The sequence below is a fragment of the Dendrobium catenatum genome, unplaced genomic scaffold (assembly GCF_001605985.2).
Source record: "Dendrobium catenatum unplaced genomic scaffold, ASM160598v2 fragScaff_scaffold_304, whole genome shotgun sequence".
NCBI lineage: Eukaryota > Viridiplantae > Streptophyta > Magnoliopsida > Asparagales > Orchidaceae > Dendrobium > Dendrobium catenatum.
The window spans coordinates 973,919-991,389 of NW_021318766.1; the positions used below are offsets into that span (position 1 = coordinate 973,919).

At 31.3% G+C, this 17,471-nt stretch overlaps 1 protein-coding gene across 1 annotated transcript in view; it reads right to left on the minus strand.

Moving 5' to 3' along the window:
• Positions 1-14,320, minus strand: part of LOC110109942 (GPALPP motifs-containing protein 1) — a 40,449-nt gene extending 26,129 nt beyond the window's left edge. Inside the window, exon 1 of the mRNA XM_020841170.2 lies at positions 13,739-14,320. Coding sequence (XP_020696829.1) covers positions 13,739-14,062 — 324 coding nt within the window. The 5' untranslated portion in view covers positions 14,063-14,320. The remainder of the gene's footprint in view (positions 1-13,738) is intronic.
• Between the last annotated feature and the right edge of the window lie 3,151 nt (positions 14,321-17,471).

The following is a 17,471-nucleotide window of genomic DNA, read 5'->3' on the forward strand; positions in this document are numbered from 1 at the left end:
TAATTGCATTTATTTTTATATTCAATTGGAATTAATTAATTAATTAATTTTCATTATTTTTTAATTAATACCTACCCTAGAAATCAATAATATAATTCATTTATTAATATTCATATATTTATATACAATTATAAAATCGATCTGTATTTTTTCTCATATTGAATTTTAGCCTTGAAAATTATGATGAACTTTGTATTGAATCCTAACATTTAAATGTATGATTATTATATCCAAATTCAAAATGAATTCTATCTTTTCAATTCTCTCACTTTTAAATCTATCTTAATTAATATTATTGTTTCCTAATTTTGTATGCTATCATTTAGCTGCACAATTTACATTTAATAAAAAACTAATGGCAATATTAAATTGTTTAAAATTATTATGTTAATTCATATGTTACATCTGTACATTTTCCTATTAAATTTATTATGAAAAATTAACTTATTCTTTATATTCCAAAATTCAACTTGTACAAATCTATATCTAATATTATAAATACTAATATTATAAAAGCCACTTGAATTTCTTCCCAAATAAAATCTTGGCCTTTCATTTTAATTATTCAAATAGAATCTTGGCCTTTGATTTTATTATCTTATTCTGATTAATTAATCATTTTAAAAATAATTAAATATAATTACTTTTTATTTTAGCAAATAAATAAATACATATAATTTGAATTCACTAATGCTTCTTAGTCTTCATTCACATTAACTGAATACCCTTTTGTATTCTCCTCTTCATATCTCATACTCTCTTATACTTTTTTCTCCTAGTCTTAATTATTATTCATTAAATATCCCTTCATATTCCGCTCTCTGTAACCCCTACACTTCTTATTCCTCTTCATATTTCTCTCTTCGTATTCTCTACACTTTTTATTCCTCTTCATATTCCCTTCTTCATAACTCTTTATATTCCCTATCATACTATATATTACAACTCCTTCCCTTCAACTCATCAAACTCTCACCCTATTTGAAACTCTACACAATCCTTCATGATCTCTCTTATTTATGTAGTATTGAGAAGATGATATGGCTGCAATGCTCCTTGCAATTGCTCTGTGTTGGCAAAGTTGCAACGACGAGCCAACCAACAGCAACTTCTTGCAGCTACTTTATGATAGTGGGAAATTAAGCTTTAAATGCAAAAGATGCCTTGGTTGTTTGCATAGAAAAATCTCTCTAATTGCAATTATATTTTACTTTATCTATGAAATGAAATCTCTTTACTTAGTTTATTTTCATTTATTTAATTTATTAGGGAAGGTTTTGGAGGCCAAAGATGTCTTTGGTTGTTTTTGTTAAAAAATATATTTAATTGCAATTATAGTTTACTTCATATATGAAATGAAATCTATTTACATAGTTATTTTCATTTTTTTTATTTATTGAGTTTAGTTATATTCAATTATATTTCATTTATATGTTTGATTTACCGATTTTTTTTAATTTCAATCTCTTTAATTAGTTAATTTATTTTTTTTTATTTATTGAGTTTAATTATTTTCAATTATATTTTGTGATCAATTGTTTGATTTACATATTTCTTTCTTTTTTCTTTTAAATAGGTTGTTTTTTTTTTTTTTTTTTGAGAAACTAGATATGAAGTATTTTTTTACATCACAATTAAATGGTAATTCTTTCCGGGTAGGAGTTGAATTCATTTCATTTGCTCATTTCTTTCTTTCGGTTTTTAGGCCTATTTAATTGTGATAATGAGATATGTTTTGTATTTCTTAAAGTAAAGCAGGTGGTTATGAGTTTAAATTTCAAGATGTAACTTACGTTATGAATTTATGTAATTTAAATATTATAGTTGAACTTGTTACATTTGATTATTTGGTTTAACAATAATTTACAGGAAATAGATTTTATGAAGGAAATTATACGATTTGCATTTATTTTTACATGTTTTAGCCAAAAGATGATAAATTTCAGCTGAAAAATAAGAACTGTAATAAGAGAGTATGATTTCTCCATGCATAACCTTTAACTTAGTAGACAACATTCTCTGGCAAGCCCATAGTTTAAAATTGCACAACTAGAGGAGCGCCTCAAGGCGCGCCTTTGCGCAATTTAGCCCCCAAACACCTTATTGCCTAAGCAATTTTGGGTTCATGTGAGGCTTACGCCTCACGGGCTAAGAGGCGCGCCTCTAAGGCGCTATTGCGCAATTAGAGGTGAGGCACACGCCTCTTAAAACCGGGTCCCACCTACTTAAAATTAGGTCTTTCTTCTATTCTTCCATTCGGTTCTAAGCCAACCAGAACGAAATTCTCCCGCAAGCCTCTTCCGTTCACGAACGTTCCGCTCAGCTCCGCTCAGGTTGGCTTTCTGCCGCCTCTCCCGCCGGCACCACCTCACGCCGGTGAGCAAGAAGGGTCCGGCCGCCCTCTATAAGAACTACATTATTGGTTTTAGGAAACATGGTTAGGGGCAAGGAAAAGACAAATACGTCATTGCGGTGTGACCCTTCTTGGAAATACAGTGTACAAGTTGATGTAGGAGGCGGCAAGAAGACGTATGTGTATTTAAAATGCAATTTTTGTGATAAGGTGGTGAAAGGAGTAACTCGCATGAAGGAACAATTATCCGGCTCACATAAGAATGTAGCACCTTGTGCGAATGTTCCGGATAACATGAAGGAGAAAATTACATCTTATATGAAAAAGAGTATGACAGACAAAAATTTATAACATGAGCAATTTGATAAAAGGGTCGAAAATGGTGCTTACTTTGGGAGCGTGAGTGGAAATGGAGTGGAAATGGCTCTTCCTCCACTATACATAATAGAGGTGCACGGGGTCCTATGGACCGATACATAACTACTCCATGAGAGGATAGAAGACAAGCACATATGATACCTGCAGTTGGTACTAGAGTGGTCGACGGCAAGTTTGCATGGATATTGGCATATTTTTTTTTTAGAATGCCATACCATTTAATGTTGCGACATCGCCAACCTACTTCAATATTCTGCGGTCTGTGGGATTGTATGGGAAAGGGTTGAAGGCACCTTCCATGTACGAGTTGCAAATATGAATTTTGAAGGAGGAGCTACATAACACAGAGCATAGCATTGATGAGATTAAATAGACATGAATTGAGATTGGTGTTACCATTATGTCAGATGGGTGGTCTGACATAAAGAGCGGGAGCTTGATTAATATCCTTGTCAACAATCGCCACGGCACTATGTTTTTACGACAGTTGAAGCTTCATATGAGATTAAAAATAATGAAGTCATTTTCAATTTACTAGATGAGGTTGTTGAGGAAATTGGAAAGCAATTGGTTGTTCAGGTGGTGACTGACAATGCCAGTGCATACAAAGCAGTTGGTCAGATGTTGATGGAGAAGAGGAAACACCTACATTGGACCCCCTGCGCAACACATTATATCGATCTCATATTGGAGGAACTTGGTGATTTAATTCAACACAAGAGCGCTCTTTCAAGGGCGAAGAAGATCACAAAGTTCATATACAACCATTCATGGGTCTTAGCCTTAATGAGAAAGTTTTTAAACAAGGAAATCATTCGCCCTGCAGCCACTAGGTTCGTTATTACATTTGTTCACTGCAAATCATTTTCAATTCCTAATGCAAATTTATTTTACAGGTTTGTCACATCTTATTTGACACTATAGAGCCTGTTGGATGTGAGACAACCTCTTGAAGCAATGTTTGCATCAACACAATGGCTTAATTTTGCATGGGGGAAGAAAACTGAGGGAAAGAAAATACGAAGGCTAATTATAAATGATAAATTTTGGGCTACTGTGACCTATGCCATATTGAGCATGAGACCCTTGGTACAAGTTCTACGTTTAATGGATGCCGAGAAGAAACCAATCATGAGTTTTATTTATAATGCTATGGATGAGGCGAAGGAGTTGATTGAACATAATTTGGGAGGAGAGGAGGCAAGTTATAGAGAGATTTGGGATACCATTGATGCTCGGTGGGAGATACAATTACACCGTCATCTATATGCAGCGGCGTATTATCTCAATCTTCAATTTCAATATTCAGAAAGGAAATCCTCAAACCCGGAGGTGAAGCTTGGCTTGTATCATTGCATGGAACGACTAATACCAGACCAGACCGTTAGGGAGCTTACAGATTTACAACTTCTTCTATTTCGAAATAAGGAGAAATTTTTTGGTCTGCAAGCAGCAATATCAACTATTGTCAAACGATCTCCAGATATACTTATTTTTGTAAATGCATAACACTTAAATATGTTCTAATTATCATTTTTCTTCTTGAAAATAGTTGAATGGTGGATCCAATTTGGTGATTCCACCCCTGAGTTACAGAGTTTTGCTGTTAGAGTTTTGGGCCTCACTTGTTCTTCTTCTGGGTGTGAGCGAAATTAGAGCACATATAGTCAAGTGCAAACAAAGAGAAGAAATCAACTTTCAACACTCATAATGAAGTCTCTTATATATATTATGCACAACAAGAGGTTGAGACAAAGGAGGTTGAGGAACAAGGGGTTGAAGGATGATGAGGACCCTTTAGTGTGTGATGATGTGACATCTGATAATGAGTGGTTCATAGATGATAAGACAGATTTGTCATTATCAAACTTGTAATTAGAGGATTTAAGTGTAGATGTCTTGAGGAGCGAAGTAGATCAAGTTGGCACATCCACTAGCACCACACCACACACATCAAGTAGCTCTGCAACACAAAAACCAAATAAAGGTATTCCACAACTTCTTATATGTTATTACATTATATTTATATCAAGTGGGCAAGTAATAAGATAATTATCATTCTTATTGAACAGGAAAGAGAAAAGTGAGTCACATTGAAGATGATGAAGATATGACATTCATAGATACAATTGGAGAAGAAGATTCTCTTAAAAACCCATTTAGTATTGGGATATAATTGGATTATATATGTTCTTTCTTATTTGTACTTTGGAAGTTTTGATAGACTAATATTTTGTGGTTTTATACTTTGGAACATGATTTTATTGCATCTATTTTCTTACTTTACATTAATTTCACTTTGTCATTTAAATGTTTTTATTATATGATAGAATCTTACTATTATTTACTTGATTAAAACCCTTAAATTCTCATTTACACAATTCTTCGTCTGTAAGGCTTACGTCTTACACCACCTCGAGGCTTATTTACACAATTTTAAACCTTGGGCAGGCCTCTATATAATTATCTAAATGTTTTGGTCAATTGAAGGTTATTCAGTAGATTTTTTTCTTACATTTATCGCAAAACTATTTTACTTTTCTTATGAACAAAAAGCTTAAGATTATTATGCCTTCAAAGAAATCTTTAAGCATACCATGTATAAAATGTGGGCTGTTGTTATCTTTAGATGCTCCCCTTAATAGTTCTTCTCACATTTCTTACAAAAAAAAACAAACAATTTTTCAAAATTTTTGAAGACCTATAAAATAGTAAAATAATAATTTTTCATATTTTTTCTTGTTGGTTCATCAATAATTTAGATTGATGTTTGAATCATTATTTTTTCATTTATAGTTTGTCTTACCCTTTTTCAATAATCTAATGGATTGCAGATTAGTTTGTAGCACTTTGACATTAACTATTATTAATAGTTTTATATGTATAATACCTTATTCTCAGTTTTTTATGACACTAAATAGAAATTAGATAACAACACAAAATAATAAAAATCGTAAGATATGCATTTTGTTAAAGATTTCAAATTAACAAATTATTAATTTATCTATAACAAAATTTTACAGATAAAATATCAATTTAGTTTGAAAAGAATGTACAAAAAAAATCCATTGTAAACATCTTCAATCATAAAATAAAAATCTATAAAAGATATGAAAATAATTTAAATGTAAAAAATTTCTAGAATTATAAAAAAAATAATATCATGCCTTTAAATAGCAAAGATGATATTCAACAAAGGTGGTTGAGATATTTTGTGAAACTTCTTAATAAATATGGTGATAATACGACTGACTTTAGTGACCTTAGCACCATAAATAAAAATAAATATTTTTATTTTTATCAGTGTATTAGTAAAACCGAAGTTAGAGATGCTTTAAAGAAAATAAAGTGTGGAAAAGCTGTTGGACCTGATGATATTCCAAAAGAGGTGTAGAAATGCTTAACATATGAAAGAATTTCTTGGCTTACTAAGCTTTTTAATACTATTTTAAAGACTAAAAAGATGTCAGATGTGTGGAGAATGAGTGTGTTGATTTTTTTTATTAAGAATAAAGATGATGCACAAGATTCTACGAATTATACAACAATTAAATTAATGTGACATACTTTAAAATTATGGGAGCGAGTTATGGAGCGTAGGTTGTGGCGTGATACTAAGGATCTCAAAATCAATTTGGATTCATGCCGGGTAGGTCTACTATGGAAGCCATACATTTATTGAGAGGTTTGATGTAGAAATATAGAGAGAATGAGGATCTACATATGATATTTATTAATTTAGAGAACACATATGAAAAAGTTTCAAGAGAAGTGCTATGGAGAGTTCTTAAAAAGAATGGAGTTAATAATACTTATATTCAAATCATTAAAGATACGTATGTAGGACATATTACTTGTGTTCAAACACAAGGTGGTTTGAACAAGTATTTTCTTATTTCAGTTAAATTTCATCAAAGATCAGCCTTAAGCCCATATCTTTTTGCTTTAGTCATGGATGTTCTCACTAGATATTTGCAAGAGGATGTACCTTGGTGGTATTCTTTTTGCTGATGATATTCTTCTTGTTAATAAGACTAGATTGGGAGTTGAAGGTAAATTTGAATTATGGAGGTCAACCTTAGAATATAAAGGTTTTTGCTTGAGTAGATCTGAATCTAAATATACGGAGTGTAATTTTATTAACTTCTCAATTTTAATTTAAGCATATTCATGTCATATATTTAAAGCACTAAATTCATTTTACAAATCAAATCAATATTCTTCTTTATTCAATATTAAATATTAGGTTGTGCATCCATCTTGATCATGATATGAAAGAAAGCTAAGAATACGTGCAATTAATTACAATAATATATTCAGTACTATATGATTAAAATTTGGTACTATTTTAAGCTGAAAATTTTTCATTTTCAAAATTATTAATATTGATCATGTTTTAGATATCACATGCAAATCATTGAATAGATCATATTTTACCATTAGTAATTTATATAGTATGAAAATCATTTGATTTCTATCTAATGATTTTTAATAGTGCAAAATTCATATTTCGTTCTCTAGAGATTTGAGATTTGTTTTCAATGAAAAATTTATTGATAGTCTTTTTTTATGAGTGATTTAATACAGCTTTCATTAGAGACAGCTTATGCATGTATGGTCTTCATTTAACTTATGCCTTAAATATGTTGATATGTAATTTAGATAATATCAATAACCATAGATATATCCAAATATTTTCATTATAGAGTTTCCATTAATGCAATTTTTGCTTAGAGATATTTAATGTAAATATCATGTATTTAGTTATGTTAGATTAGCCTTTTAGAATTGAATTATGGGATTTAATCTAAATAATTAGATCATTAGATCATTAATAGAAATTCGAATAGATTTCCTGAGAAATTTTTTGGTGTAGATTAATTTTCATTTTTTTACACAAAAAAATATAGTGCTTCGTACTAATTTTAACATTGAAAGCTATCAATATCTTGTTTGTATATGAAAACTTTCGAATATCATTCCTCATATTTTTTTTATCTTGTAATTAGATTTTAGCTTACAACTTTGTACCACTTGAGCCTTACACTTTGTAGTAATTTGTTTCCCTCCCATCTATTTTCAGTGATTCAAGCGACTCCAATGACGAGTATGCTGAATTTTGTATATGTACAATAACATAGATAAATCTCTTGCTTATTTTCAATCTACTTTTCATTACAAGTAACAAATTCTTGTCATAGATATCATTTAGATGACTCAATTATATATATATATATATATATATATATATATATATATATATATATATATATATCAATGTTTAAAATTGCGTATTCGGGTATTGAGGCGTTTTTCATTCGGTGAGCCGAGGAAAGCTCAAGGCGTTTTGAGGCGAAGCCTCAAAATCAAAAGATTGCGTAACACTAAAATGAATAAGTTTTTTATATACTAATGAGCGAATAATATAACAAAAAAAAAATATAAGATATGAAGTGAAATCAAAAATTCCCAATAATAAGACAACATGAGATATAGTTCAACTCAAATTCTATCTTTTCCAAATCCCAGTAATTCTTTTCATTAACAATAATTCTAATTTTCCAAAATAAATAGCAATGACATATCACATAAGAAGACTCATAAGTCATCAAGCACTGTCATCACTAAGGGTTATTCATTTGAATCATCATTATGATGAACTGCTCTCTCCCCTTCCTCCTCTCCTATAGAGTCCAATGTAGGGCATTTACTTCAAGATTTATGTAAGTTTTAATATATATTAGTATGATGCGTAAGCCTCATGCCAGTGAGGCGAGACGGGCCTCAAGGCCTCAACCAAGTTGAGGTGCAAGCCTCATAAAAAAATCTCGAGGCGTAAGCATCGAGGCGTTTTTTACTGGAATTGCGCAAAGGCGGGCCTCAAGGCGAGCTCAATATTGCTCAATATATAATATATTATAATATATATATATATATATATATTATATATATATATATATATATATATATATTTTTTTTTTTTTTTTTTTTTTTTTTTTTTTTTTTTTTTTTTTTTTTTTTGTTAGTTGCTTGCTCATATGTTGTTACTTTGGAGTGAAAAGATGAAAACCCTCAAGGAGCTGAGCTGAAATCATTCATTTTTCTCATGATGGAAATAACTCTCTTCCCTTTATATGTGTTTTTGGATAATTAAGATCTCTAACAATTATTTATAGTTATCATTTCAGACTTATAGATGACATTCAGAATTAAAAAAAAAAATCCAAATTTAAAGCTAACTCTGCAAATCAATGGAGAACTTCATATATAGCAACAGGCTTATTAACCATGTAACTATACTTTAAGTAGTGAGTCCAAATTTCCCTTCCAAATATATTTATTTTGCTTTATGGGTTAACATTGCTTAATATCTCATGTAACTCCAAGACTCACTTAAGTTAATGTGTACAAAAGGTTTTGATATGATTTACACTTTATCATGAAATGGTCTAATTCTTGAGAATAAATATACTGTTAAATATGTTTGTGGTTGCCTTTATTAATTGAGTATATGGCCATAGTGTGTATTTATCAACAAAGTGTGATATTTATTATTAAAATTAAACTTTTTTTATCTTCTAAATATTTTTAATTATTTTTAAAAAATCTATCAGCATGCACACAACATATTAATTTAATTTTAAAACTCAATTAATATAAATGATTATGAACCAATATTTGCATAAATAATCATTATTATATTGATGTAATTTATTATTATAATTATTTTTATTGATAAACTTATTAATTCATACAATTAATAAATATAATTTTACATTTTATAATATCTTTTATTTTTAAAATTTTATTCATATGCACTTTGTGCACGTGCAATTTTACTAGTATTTATTATTGTTTTATCATTACATCCTTGCATTCACTCTAACATTTATAATATTTTAAGCACGCATCTTCTTGAAAGTACAACATAAGACATTATTTTTGTGGAGTGGAAGCTAGGAGTTTATCATACCAGAAGAGAATGTCACTAAAATGGAAATGGCTTTCAGAGATTCTTGCCAATTTGGTGTTAGCTGTGGTTATGTGGTTGTCTATACTTGTTTAGATGAAAAAACTTTTGATGCTACTATGATGACAACTTTTGTGCTAAGCTTAATGTATTGATATTACTAATTTAAATATTAGAAAACACAAAATCATTACTTATTTTTCCTTTTTATGTTTTAAATCATTGGCAAGCACATAGTTATAAGGTTTTATTGATTATGACATTCAGAACGAACAATACAACTTCAAATTTAAGGGGATATTCTAACAAAAAAATCCATGAAAAGACAATGTGTTGAAGCTTTGAATTAAGTTCTAGTTCATTGATCTAGGAAATAAGAATAACACTGTTGTTGTCAGGTTCCGAGTCCTGAATGAAAAAAATGGAGGGTTGAATTAGATAGTCGACAGTCAGCATAAGTTTGTTGAATAATCAAGACATGAATCCTTTAATACATTGTGTTAATACTATGATGTTTTCTTAAAGTGACGCGTTGTATGACCTGAATACAGTGACAAGTGTGCAATGGTCACTGCACCGGCGCCAATGGTCACTGCACCAGTGCCCTGGTGCAATGTTAAATAGACAAAGGTTCCCCCATCATAGACAAATATATGCAAAGAAGCTAGTACGCGAAAATAAAATTAGGATAAGAACTTAGAATATAAATTCCCTTATAGGTAAATTAATGGAATTAATAGATATTATGATTCATAGAAAGATAAATATTATATGCGTTTAAAAAACTAAATGGTTAGAGAGAAAGCTAAGGTGATTGATAGTTTAGGATTTAAAATATGATATTCTAGTCGAAGTCATACTAAAAATGGTATATGTGTGATTATAAATAAGAGTTTGATGAACAATATTATAAAAATTAATAAAATTGTAGATATAATTATAACTGTAAAGGTTGTTGTTGATATTAAGATTATTAATATTATAAATGTTTATCCTTCTTCAGTAGGTTTGGATATATGTTAATAAAATTTGAAATGATTTAAAAGAATTAATACAAACGATACCTCTTAATAAAAGAATTTTTATTGGAGGAGATTTAAATAAACATGTTAGTAAAGAGATAGATTTTAAAAGCATTCATGATGGTTATGAGTTTGGAACAACTAATGAAGGTGACATGGTAAGACTATATTAGATTTTGTCATAGCTTATGATTTTAAAATTGCTAATACTATATTTAAGAAAAAAATAAGAATTTTGTCACTTATAGGAATGGATATAATAAAACTCAGATTAAATACTTTCTTATAAGAAAAATAGATTGTTTAAATTGCAAATATTGTAAAGTTATTCCAAGTAAAACTTGATGTACTCAATATCATTTATTAGTTTTGTATTTTAAGATGAAGAGGCAGAATATAAAAAATAAAGCAAAATATTTTTCTAGTATTGGATCAGGATATTTAAAGAATACTAACAAAAATATTTAAGTGTAAGATTTTAGATCTAATGATCTTTTCAGTGAATGAGAAAGCTTATGTTATGTGCAAAAAAATAGTTTGTGATATTAAGAATATTGCAAAACATATGGTTTGAGAATCAAAAGAAAATGTTGCTAATAGTAAAAAAAGTTGGTGGTCTATTCAAAATATGCAAGAAAATATCAAAAATAAGAATATTTATTATAAAATTAATTTAGATAAAAATTTTTGAAAATTAGGAAGGATATAAAAAGACTCGTAAGGAACCTAATAAAATAATATGTAAAGCAAAAATTTTAGCTTTTAATGATTTATATAATAGATTATATACTAATGAGGGCAAAATATATATGTATAAGTTAGACAAACAAAGATATAGTAGTGGGGATTTTGTTCAAGTGAAGTGCATTAAGGATGAAGATCAAAAAGTGTTTTTATTAGAATGAAATATTCAACAAAGGTGCATGAGATATTTTGCTAATCTTTTCAATGAAAATTATGTGAATATAATTTACTTTAGTGACCTTAGCACCCTAAATGAAAATAGAAATTTTTATTTTTATAGATGTATTTGTAAAATCGAAGTTAAATAGGCTTAAAAAAAGAAGTGTAAAAAAACTATTTGACCTGAAGATATTCTAATAGAGGTGTGAAAATTCTTAAGAGATGAAGGAAATTTTTGGCTTACTAAATTTTTTAATTTTATTTTGATCACTAAAAAGATGTCAGATGAGTAGAGAATGAGTGCGTTGATTCCGATCTTTAAAAATAAAGGTGGTGTACAAGATTGTGTGAATTATAAAGAAACTAAGTTAATGTCCAACTTTAAAACTATGGGAGCAATATATGGAGCATAGGTTACGACGTGATACTAATGTTTCTCAAAATCAATTTGGATTCATGTCGAGTAGGTCTACTATGGAAGCTATACATTTATTAAGAGGTTTGATGGAGAAGTATAGAGAGAATAAGGAGGATCTATATATAATATTTATTGATTTAGAAAAAGCATATGATAAAGTTCCAAGAGAAGTGCTATGGAGAGTTCTAGAAAGGAAAGGGGTTAAAACACAAGGTGGTTTGAACAAGTATTTTCCTATTTCTGTTGAATTATAACAAGGAACAGCCTTAAGCGCATATATTTTGGCTTTTAGTCGTTGATGTTCTTACTACATATTTGCAAGAGGTTATACCTTAGTATATGATTTTTGCTGATGATATTCTTCTTATTGATAAGACTAGAGAGGGTGTTTAAGGTAAACTTGAATTATGGAGGACAAACTTAAGAGTCTAAAGATTTTTGTTTGAGTGGATCTAAAATTGAATATATGGAGTGTTAGTAGTAATAAATCAAATGGTAGTTATTAATAAGAGTACATGTTTTAGATATCTTGGGTCTATTGTTTAGACTGATGGTGAAATAGATGGGGATATTATTAGTAGAATTCAAGTTGGATGGTTAAAGCAGAGGAATGCATCGGGCTTGTTGTGTGATAGAAAAGCCCCTCTCAAACTTAAGGAAAAACTATATAAGATGGTGGTGAGACCTACAATGTTTTATGGAGTAAAATGTTGGCCATTAAAAAAGAAGCATAATATTAAGTTAAGTGTTGCAGAGATTAGAATTCTTAGGTGGATGAGTAGCTTTACTCTTAGAAACAAGATACGAAATGAGCACATATGTGAAAATGTTGGAGTAGATCCAATGGAAGATAAGATTAAAGAGAGTCACCTTAGATGATTTGGTCACATAAAACAATGGTCTTCTGATGAACCAATTAGGAGAATAGATGTATTAGATTTGGCTTATGTTTAGAAAGAGAGATGGACCTAAAAAGACTTGGTTAGAAATATTAGAAATGATCTTTCATTATTAGATTAAATGAGAATTTGACTCTTAACATGACAAAATTGAGAAAAAAAATTCATGCAGCTGATCCCACATAATGGGATAAAGGCTTGATGTTGTTTTTGTTGTTGTTAATCTAGAAAAATAGCATGATTATTGGAGATTTAATATTTTGAATGACTATGAGCCACAAAACCATCAAAATCACATTAATACCTAAATCCTACAAACTAAAACTAAAAAACACAGAGATTTGACCGGATTTAAGATTTATATAAACTATCAGGATTTATTAAATCCTAATTGAATGGGTTCTATCAAACTCGGATTTAATAAATACTATTTTTAACAAGGAAGGAACTAGGAATGTGCCAGCGTATGATGTATCATCAACTCTTTTTTAGTATACTATGGTAATAAAATAGTAATTAGTCCCTTATGTTGGGCAATACAATCCTATGAGAAAGGAAATGTAAAATTCAAACTATATGTTGCACATGTTCATAATCACAAACAACATGGGTGAAGAACACGTATGTGCAGGCAAAAGCACCAAATGCACAGAATAGCCCACTTCAAGAGACGATTAATAAAGCCTAAACTCGCATTCGCCCTTAAGAAATCGTCGATCGCACATACCAATAATAGGATATATGCGAAGCAAAATCAAGATTATGAAAAAAAAAGAAACAACACCACGAAAATAACCTCTTCAGCCGGAACTCCAACGTCCTTCTCCTGCTGCTGCCCTGCCACTCCCCATCCAGGCAGAACCGGCGCGGTCTTATAATAGTCGTCATCATCGTCGTCAACATCGGCCCATGACTTGTTTAGCGGCGTAGGTATCCAGAAGACCTGCGACGGTTCCGGCTCCTTCTCCTGGGTGTTAAGCAATCCCTTGCTCTTCGAGGGTACCTTGCGATCCTTAACCGAAGACTTCTTCTTCTTCTTCAGAGTCTCGAGCGCCGCGAACACATTCTTGCTGCTTATCCCGGGGGCCGCATCGTCCCTCCTGATCCCACCACCCACCATCTCTAGCCCCGTCTTCGATGAGCCACGGTCTTCAGATCCTGGGTAAGATGTCGCTTTTTACTAAAGAAAGCGATGCCGCTTCGATTCCTCGCAGCTATTACTCGTCGCCACCGATGTAGCAGTTGGGATGGAGAGGAGCGCGATAGCCGTAGCCGACAAGATAGAAGTTCACCGGCGTTGTAGAAGGGAAGCTAGGGCTTGAGGCAAACCTGGAGGTTAGAATTTAGGGAGTTGCCGTTTCGGATAACGCCGGGGATTAGAACTTAATATTTTTAAAAAATAATTATTAAAGCGAGTAGCTTAGCAGCGGCCTACGGTGTCAAAATAGGTCAACGGTCAAATTCAGATCTAACTCAAATTGGTAAGGGTATAAAACGTCCACCCTAACCCAACCTGATTTAAAAATGGATCAAGAATGTCAACCTAGATCTGACCCGCCGGGTTGACCCGACCCGATCGATGAAATCAGATTTTGTTGGGTCACTAACTCATTGCAGTAGTGCAGTGTGGGTTCACAGCAGTGCGCCTGTGCAGCTGTGCCGAGCGATGAGATTGGTGGCCGAGCAGGAATCAAACCCAACCCATGAACCTAGCACACTGGCGCGTTGTGTACTTGTGTCGTCATGTCGATTGCTAACCTACCACCTACAGACCAAGCACGATGCCCTGTGTGCCTATGCTATTGTGTAGAATGCTGACATACAGACGTAGTGTAATGTCCTTGTGCCAACCTAGCACTCTAGTATGCTACATACTCCATACGCGTAGGGAACGGGTTCGAACTCGCTGGCGGGACAATCCTGATTGATTTCGGGTTGCCAGGTCAACCAGACCTGATCTTAAAAATTGATCATAAACTTGAACTCAAACCTTACCCATATGACAGACAAGTTGACCCAAACCCATAATTTTTCGAGTTAGATCCAGTTTTGACACCTCTAGCTTCAGCAGCCACTATACCTCATTTAAATTTTCTCTTTTACATATTTATTTTAATAATATAAATTATTAACAGATCTTATTATGTCACTCACAATTAGGCAACCAAAGTCTTGTATTTGGTGGTGGTATATGCAAAATGGCTATGAATATTGTTATGATGGGCTAGAGCCCATCTAAACAAAGTTCTAGAGACATCAAAAAAAATGATATTACAACACTAGCATCATTCTTGATCTAACCTGCACCACATCACATTTATCTATTTTGTGCTCACGTAGGTATCAAATACGCTTAGTTAATTTAGTGATGACACTAACATTTTTAAAAAAGGTCTAGCATAATCAAGTATCAATTACAACTAGTTAGATTAGGTATCAGCCGTCACTAAACTTTTGATTGGTTAACCCTAGTGGAATAAGCAATACTCTTGTTTTATCTATGAATCTTCTTTTTTTTTTTAGGGGTGGAGCGGAGAAATTAGAGGCAATCATGTCCAATTTTAATTAATGTAATGAAAACATTACAAAATATAAAACTACAGAAATGTAAGAAAAGCAAAAAAAAAAACACATAAACCTCTATAAAACTAACAAAAACTAGTAACCAAGATAGCCAAAGGACCATCTTCAAAAAAGAATAAAAACCATCTAATCACCTAAACAACAATGATTAAATAGCTAAACAAAAGCTACAAGTTGAATATGCAATCCAAAAAGACCAGCTAAATCTTCAAAACAAAGAACCAGACCCTTACAGAAGTATCACAAGATCCGCGCTGAGAATTCCACTCCCCCAATTTCTACCAATCACTAATCTATTCTTGCATAAAAAAAAGGCCAACAACTAGCACCAGGAACTTCCTTAAGACACCAATCCACAAAAAAGACTTTGAGCCACAAGAAAGAGCTCCACTAATAAAGCTCCAAGCCACCAAAAGAGAGCTCAAGCAACCAAGGACTCAAAATGGCAAAACCCTAGTTGTTAGAAATGACCAACCTAGTAATCAAATAAGTTGTTTAGCCATCAATCCATGAGAAACCATTGGAAAAACCAATTCATCATCGTCTCAATAACCAGCCTCCAAAACAAAATAGAGCCATAGCTGTCAAAGAAAGCCCCCTCACCCCCCCCGGAAAAGATAGCCAAACTAGAACAAGTCTATCACCTCAGCCAAAGCCAAATGCTTAATATAATGAAAAGATATCCACAAGGCATTCTAAGCCAAAATAGCATTCTTAATAAGCCTTTCCATCATAACAGAACAATTAAACTTCCCAGCAAGTCTTTTATTATTCCTTTCTCTACATAAAAAACAAATCGAGCAACAAGTTGAATGAAAAAAGCAGCCTTTAAGTTCTTTCCTTTTTTATTAACCGAATTTAAAATAAAAAACATAATTAAGGTTTACCCTAAGCACTAAAAACTCAACCCCTCGTACTAAATGAGAAATAATTTTAAAGAAAAAATCACACTAAAACAAAAGATGTGTTTGATTTTCCTCATGTTTAGCACATAAAATATAATTAAGAGGCACATTCAAATCCCTTTTCTAAAGAATATCTACAATTTTCAAACCTTTCAAGATAGCCATCGAAGAAAAAAAATGGAAATCTCAAAGCATACCTTTCATGCCAAATAAAAGAATATCATTCGACTTTAGTTAAACCATCATAAAAGGCAGCATGAAACATTTTAAAAGAAAGATGAGATACCCCATTCCAAGAAACACAAGAAATAGCAATATTGGATATAAGAATAGAAGATATGTCCAAAAAGATTTAGCATTTTAGTTCTCAGGAATCTTCCGACCATCAGCATTTAACCAAGCACTCATTGTAGCATTATTAAAGGCTCCCTAATCCAGTACGAAACAATATTACTATTGGTGAATTTAAGAAATTGGCTTCTCCCATCAAAAGAAAGAACTTTAGCTTTCCAACTAGCAAGAAAATCAGTAACTTTACTAATAAGAGGTTGATAATTAGAAGAAGAAAGCCTTTTGCAAGATAGGCAACCCAAGATATTTCAGAAAATTATTAGAAATAGTCACATTCAAGATCTGACAAATATTCTCAGCATTAGAACAATGAATAGAAAAATAGCCAAGCTTTTACTATGGTTAATATAAAGACCTGTGCAACAAGAGAAATAATCTAGAATATCCTTTAGCCTTTGAGCATTAAAAATAGAGGCTTTCCCAAAAATCAAAACATCACCTGTATATAGAAAATGAAAAATGAAATTCTCACCAACATTGACGCTCTCAAAATTTACATCTTTAGACTTATCTTCTAACAAATTAGATAAGGTATCCATAATAATGTAAAACAAATAAGGAGAAAGAAGACAACTTTGAGGAAGACCAAAAGAGGAGTAAAAAAATCATTTAAAGCATCGTTAAGAATTGTTGCAATATGGGATCCCGAGTTTATGATTTTAATAATAACAAATATCATTGGATTTTTCT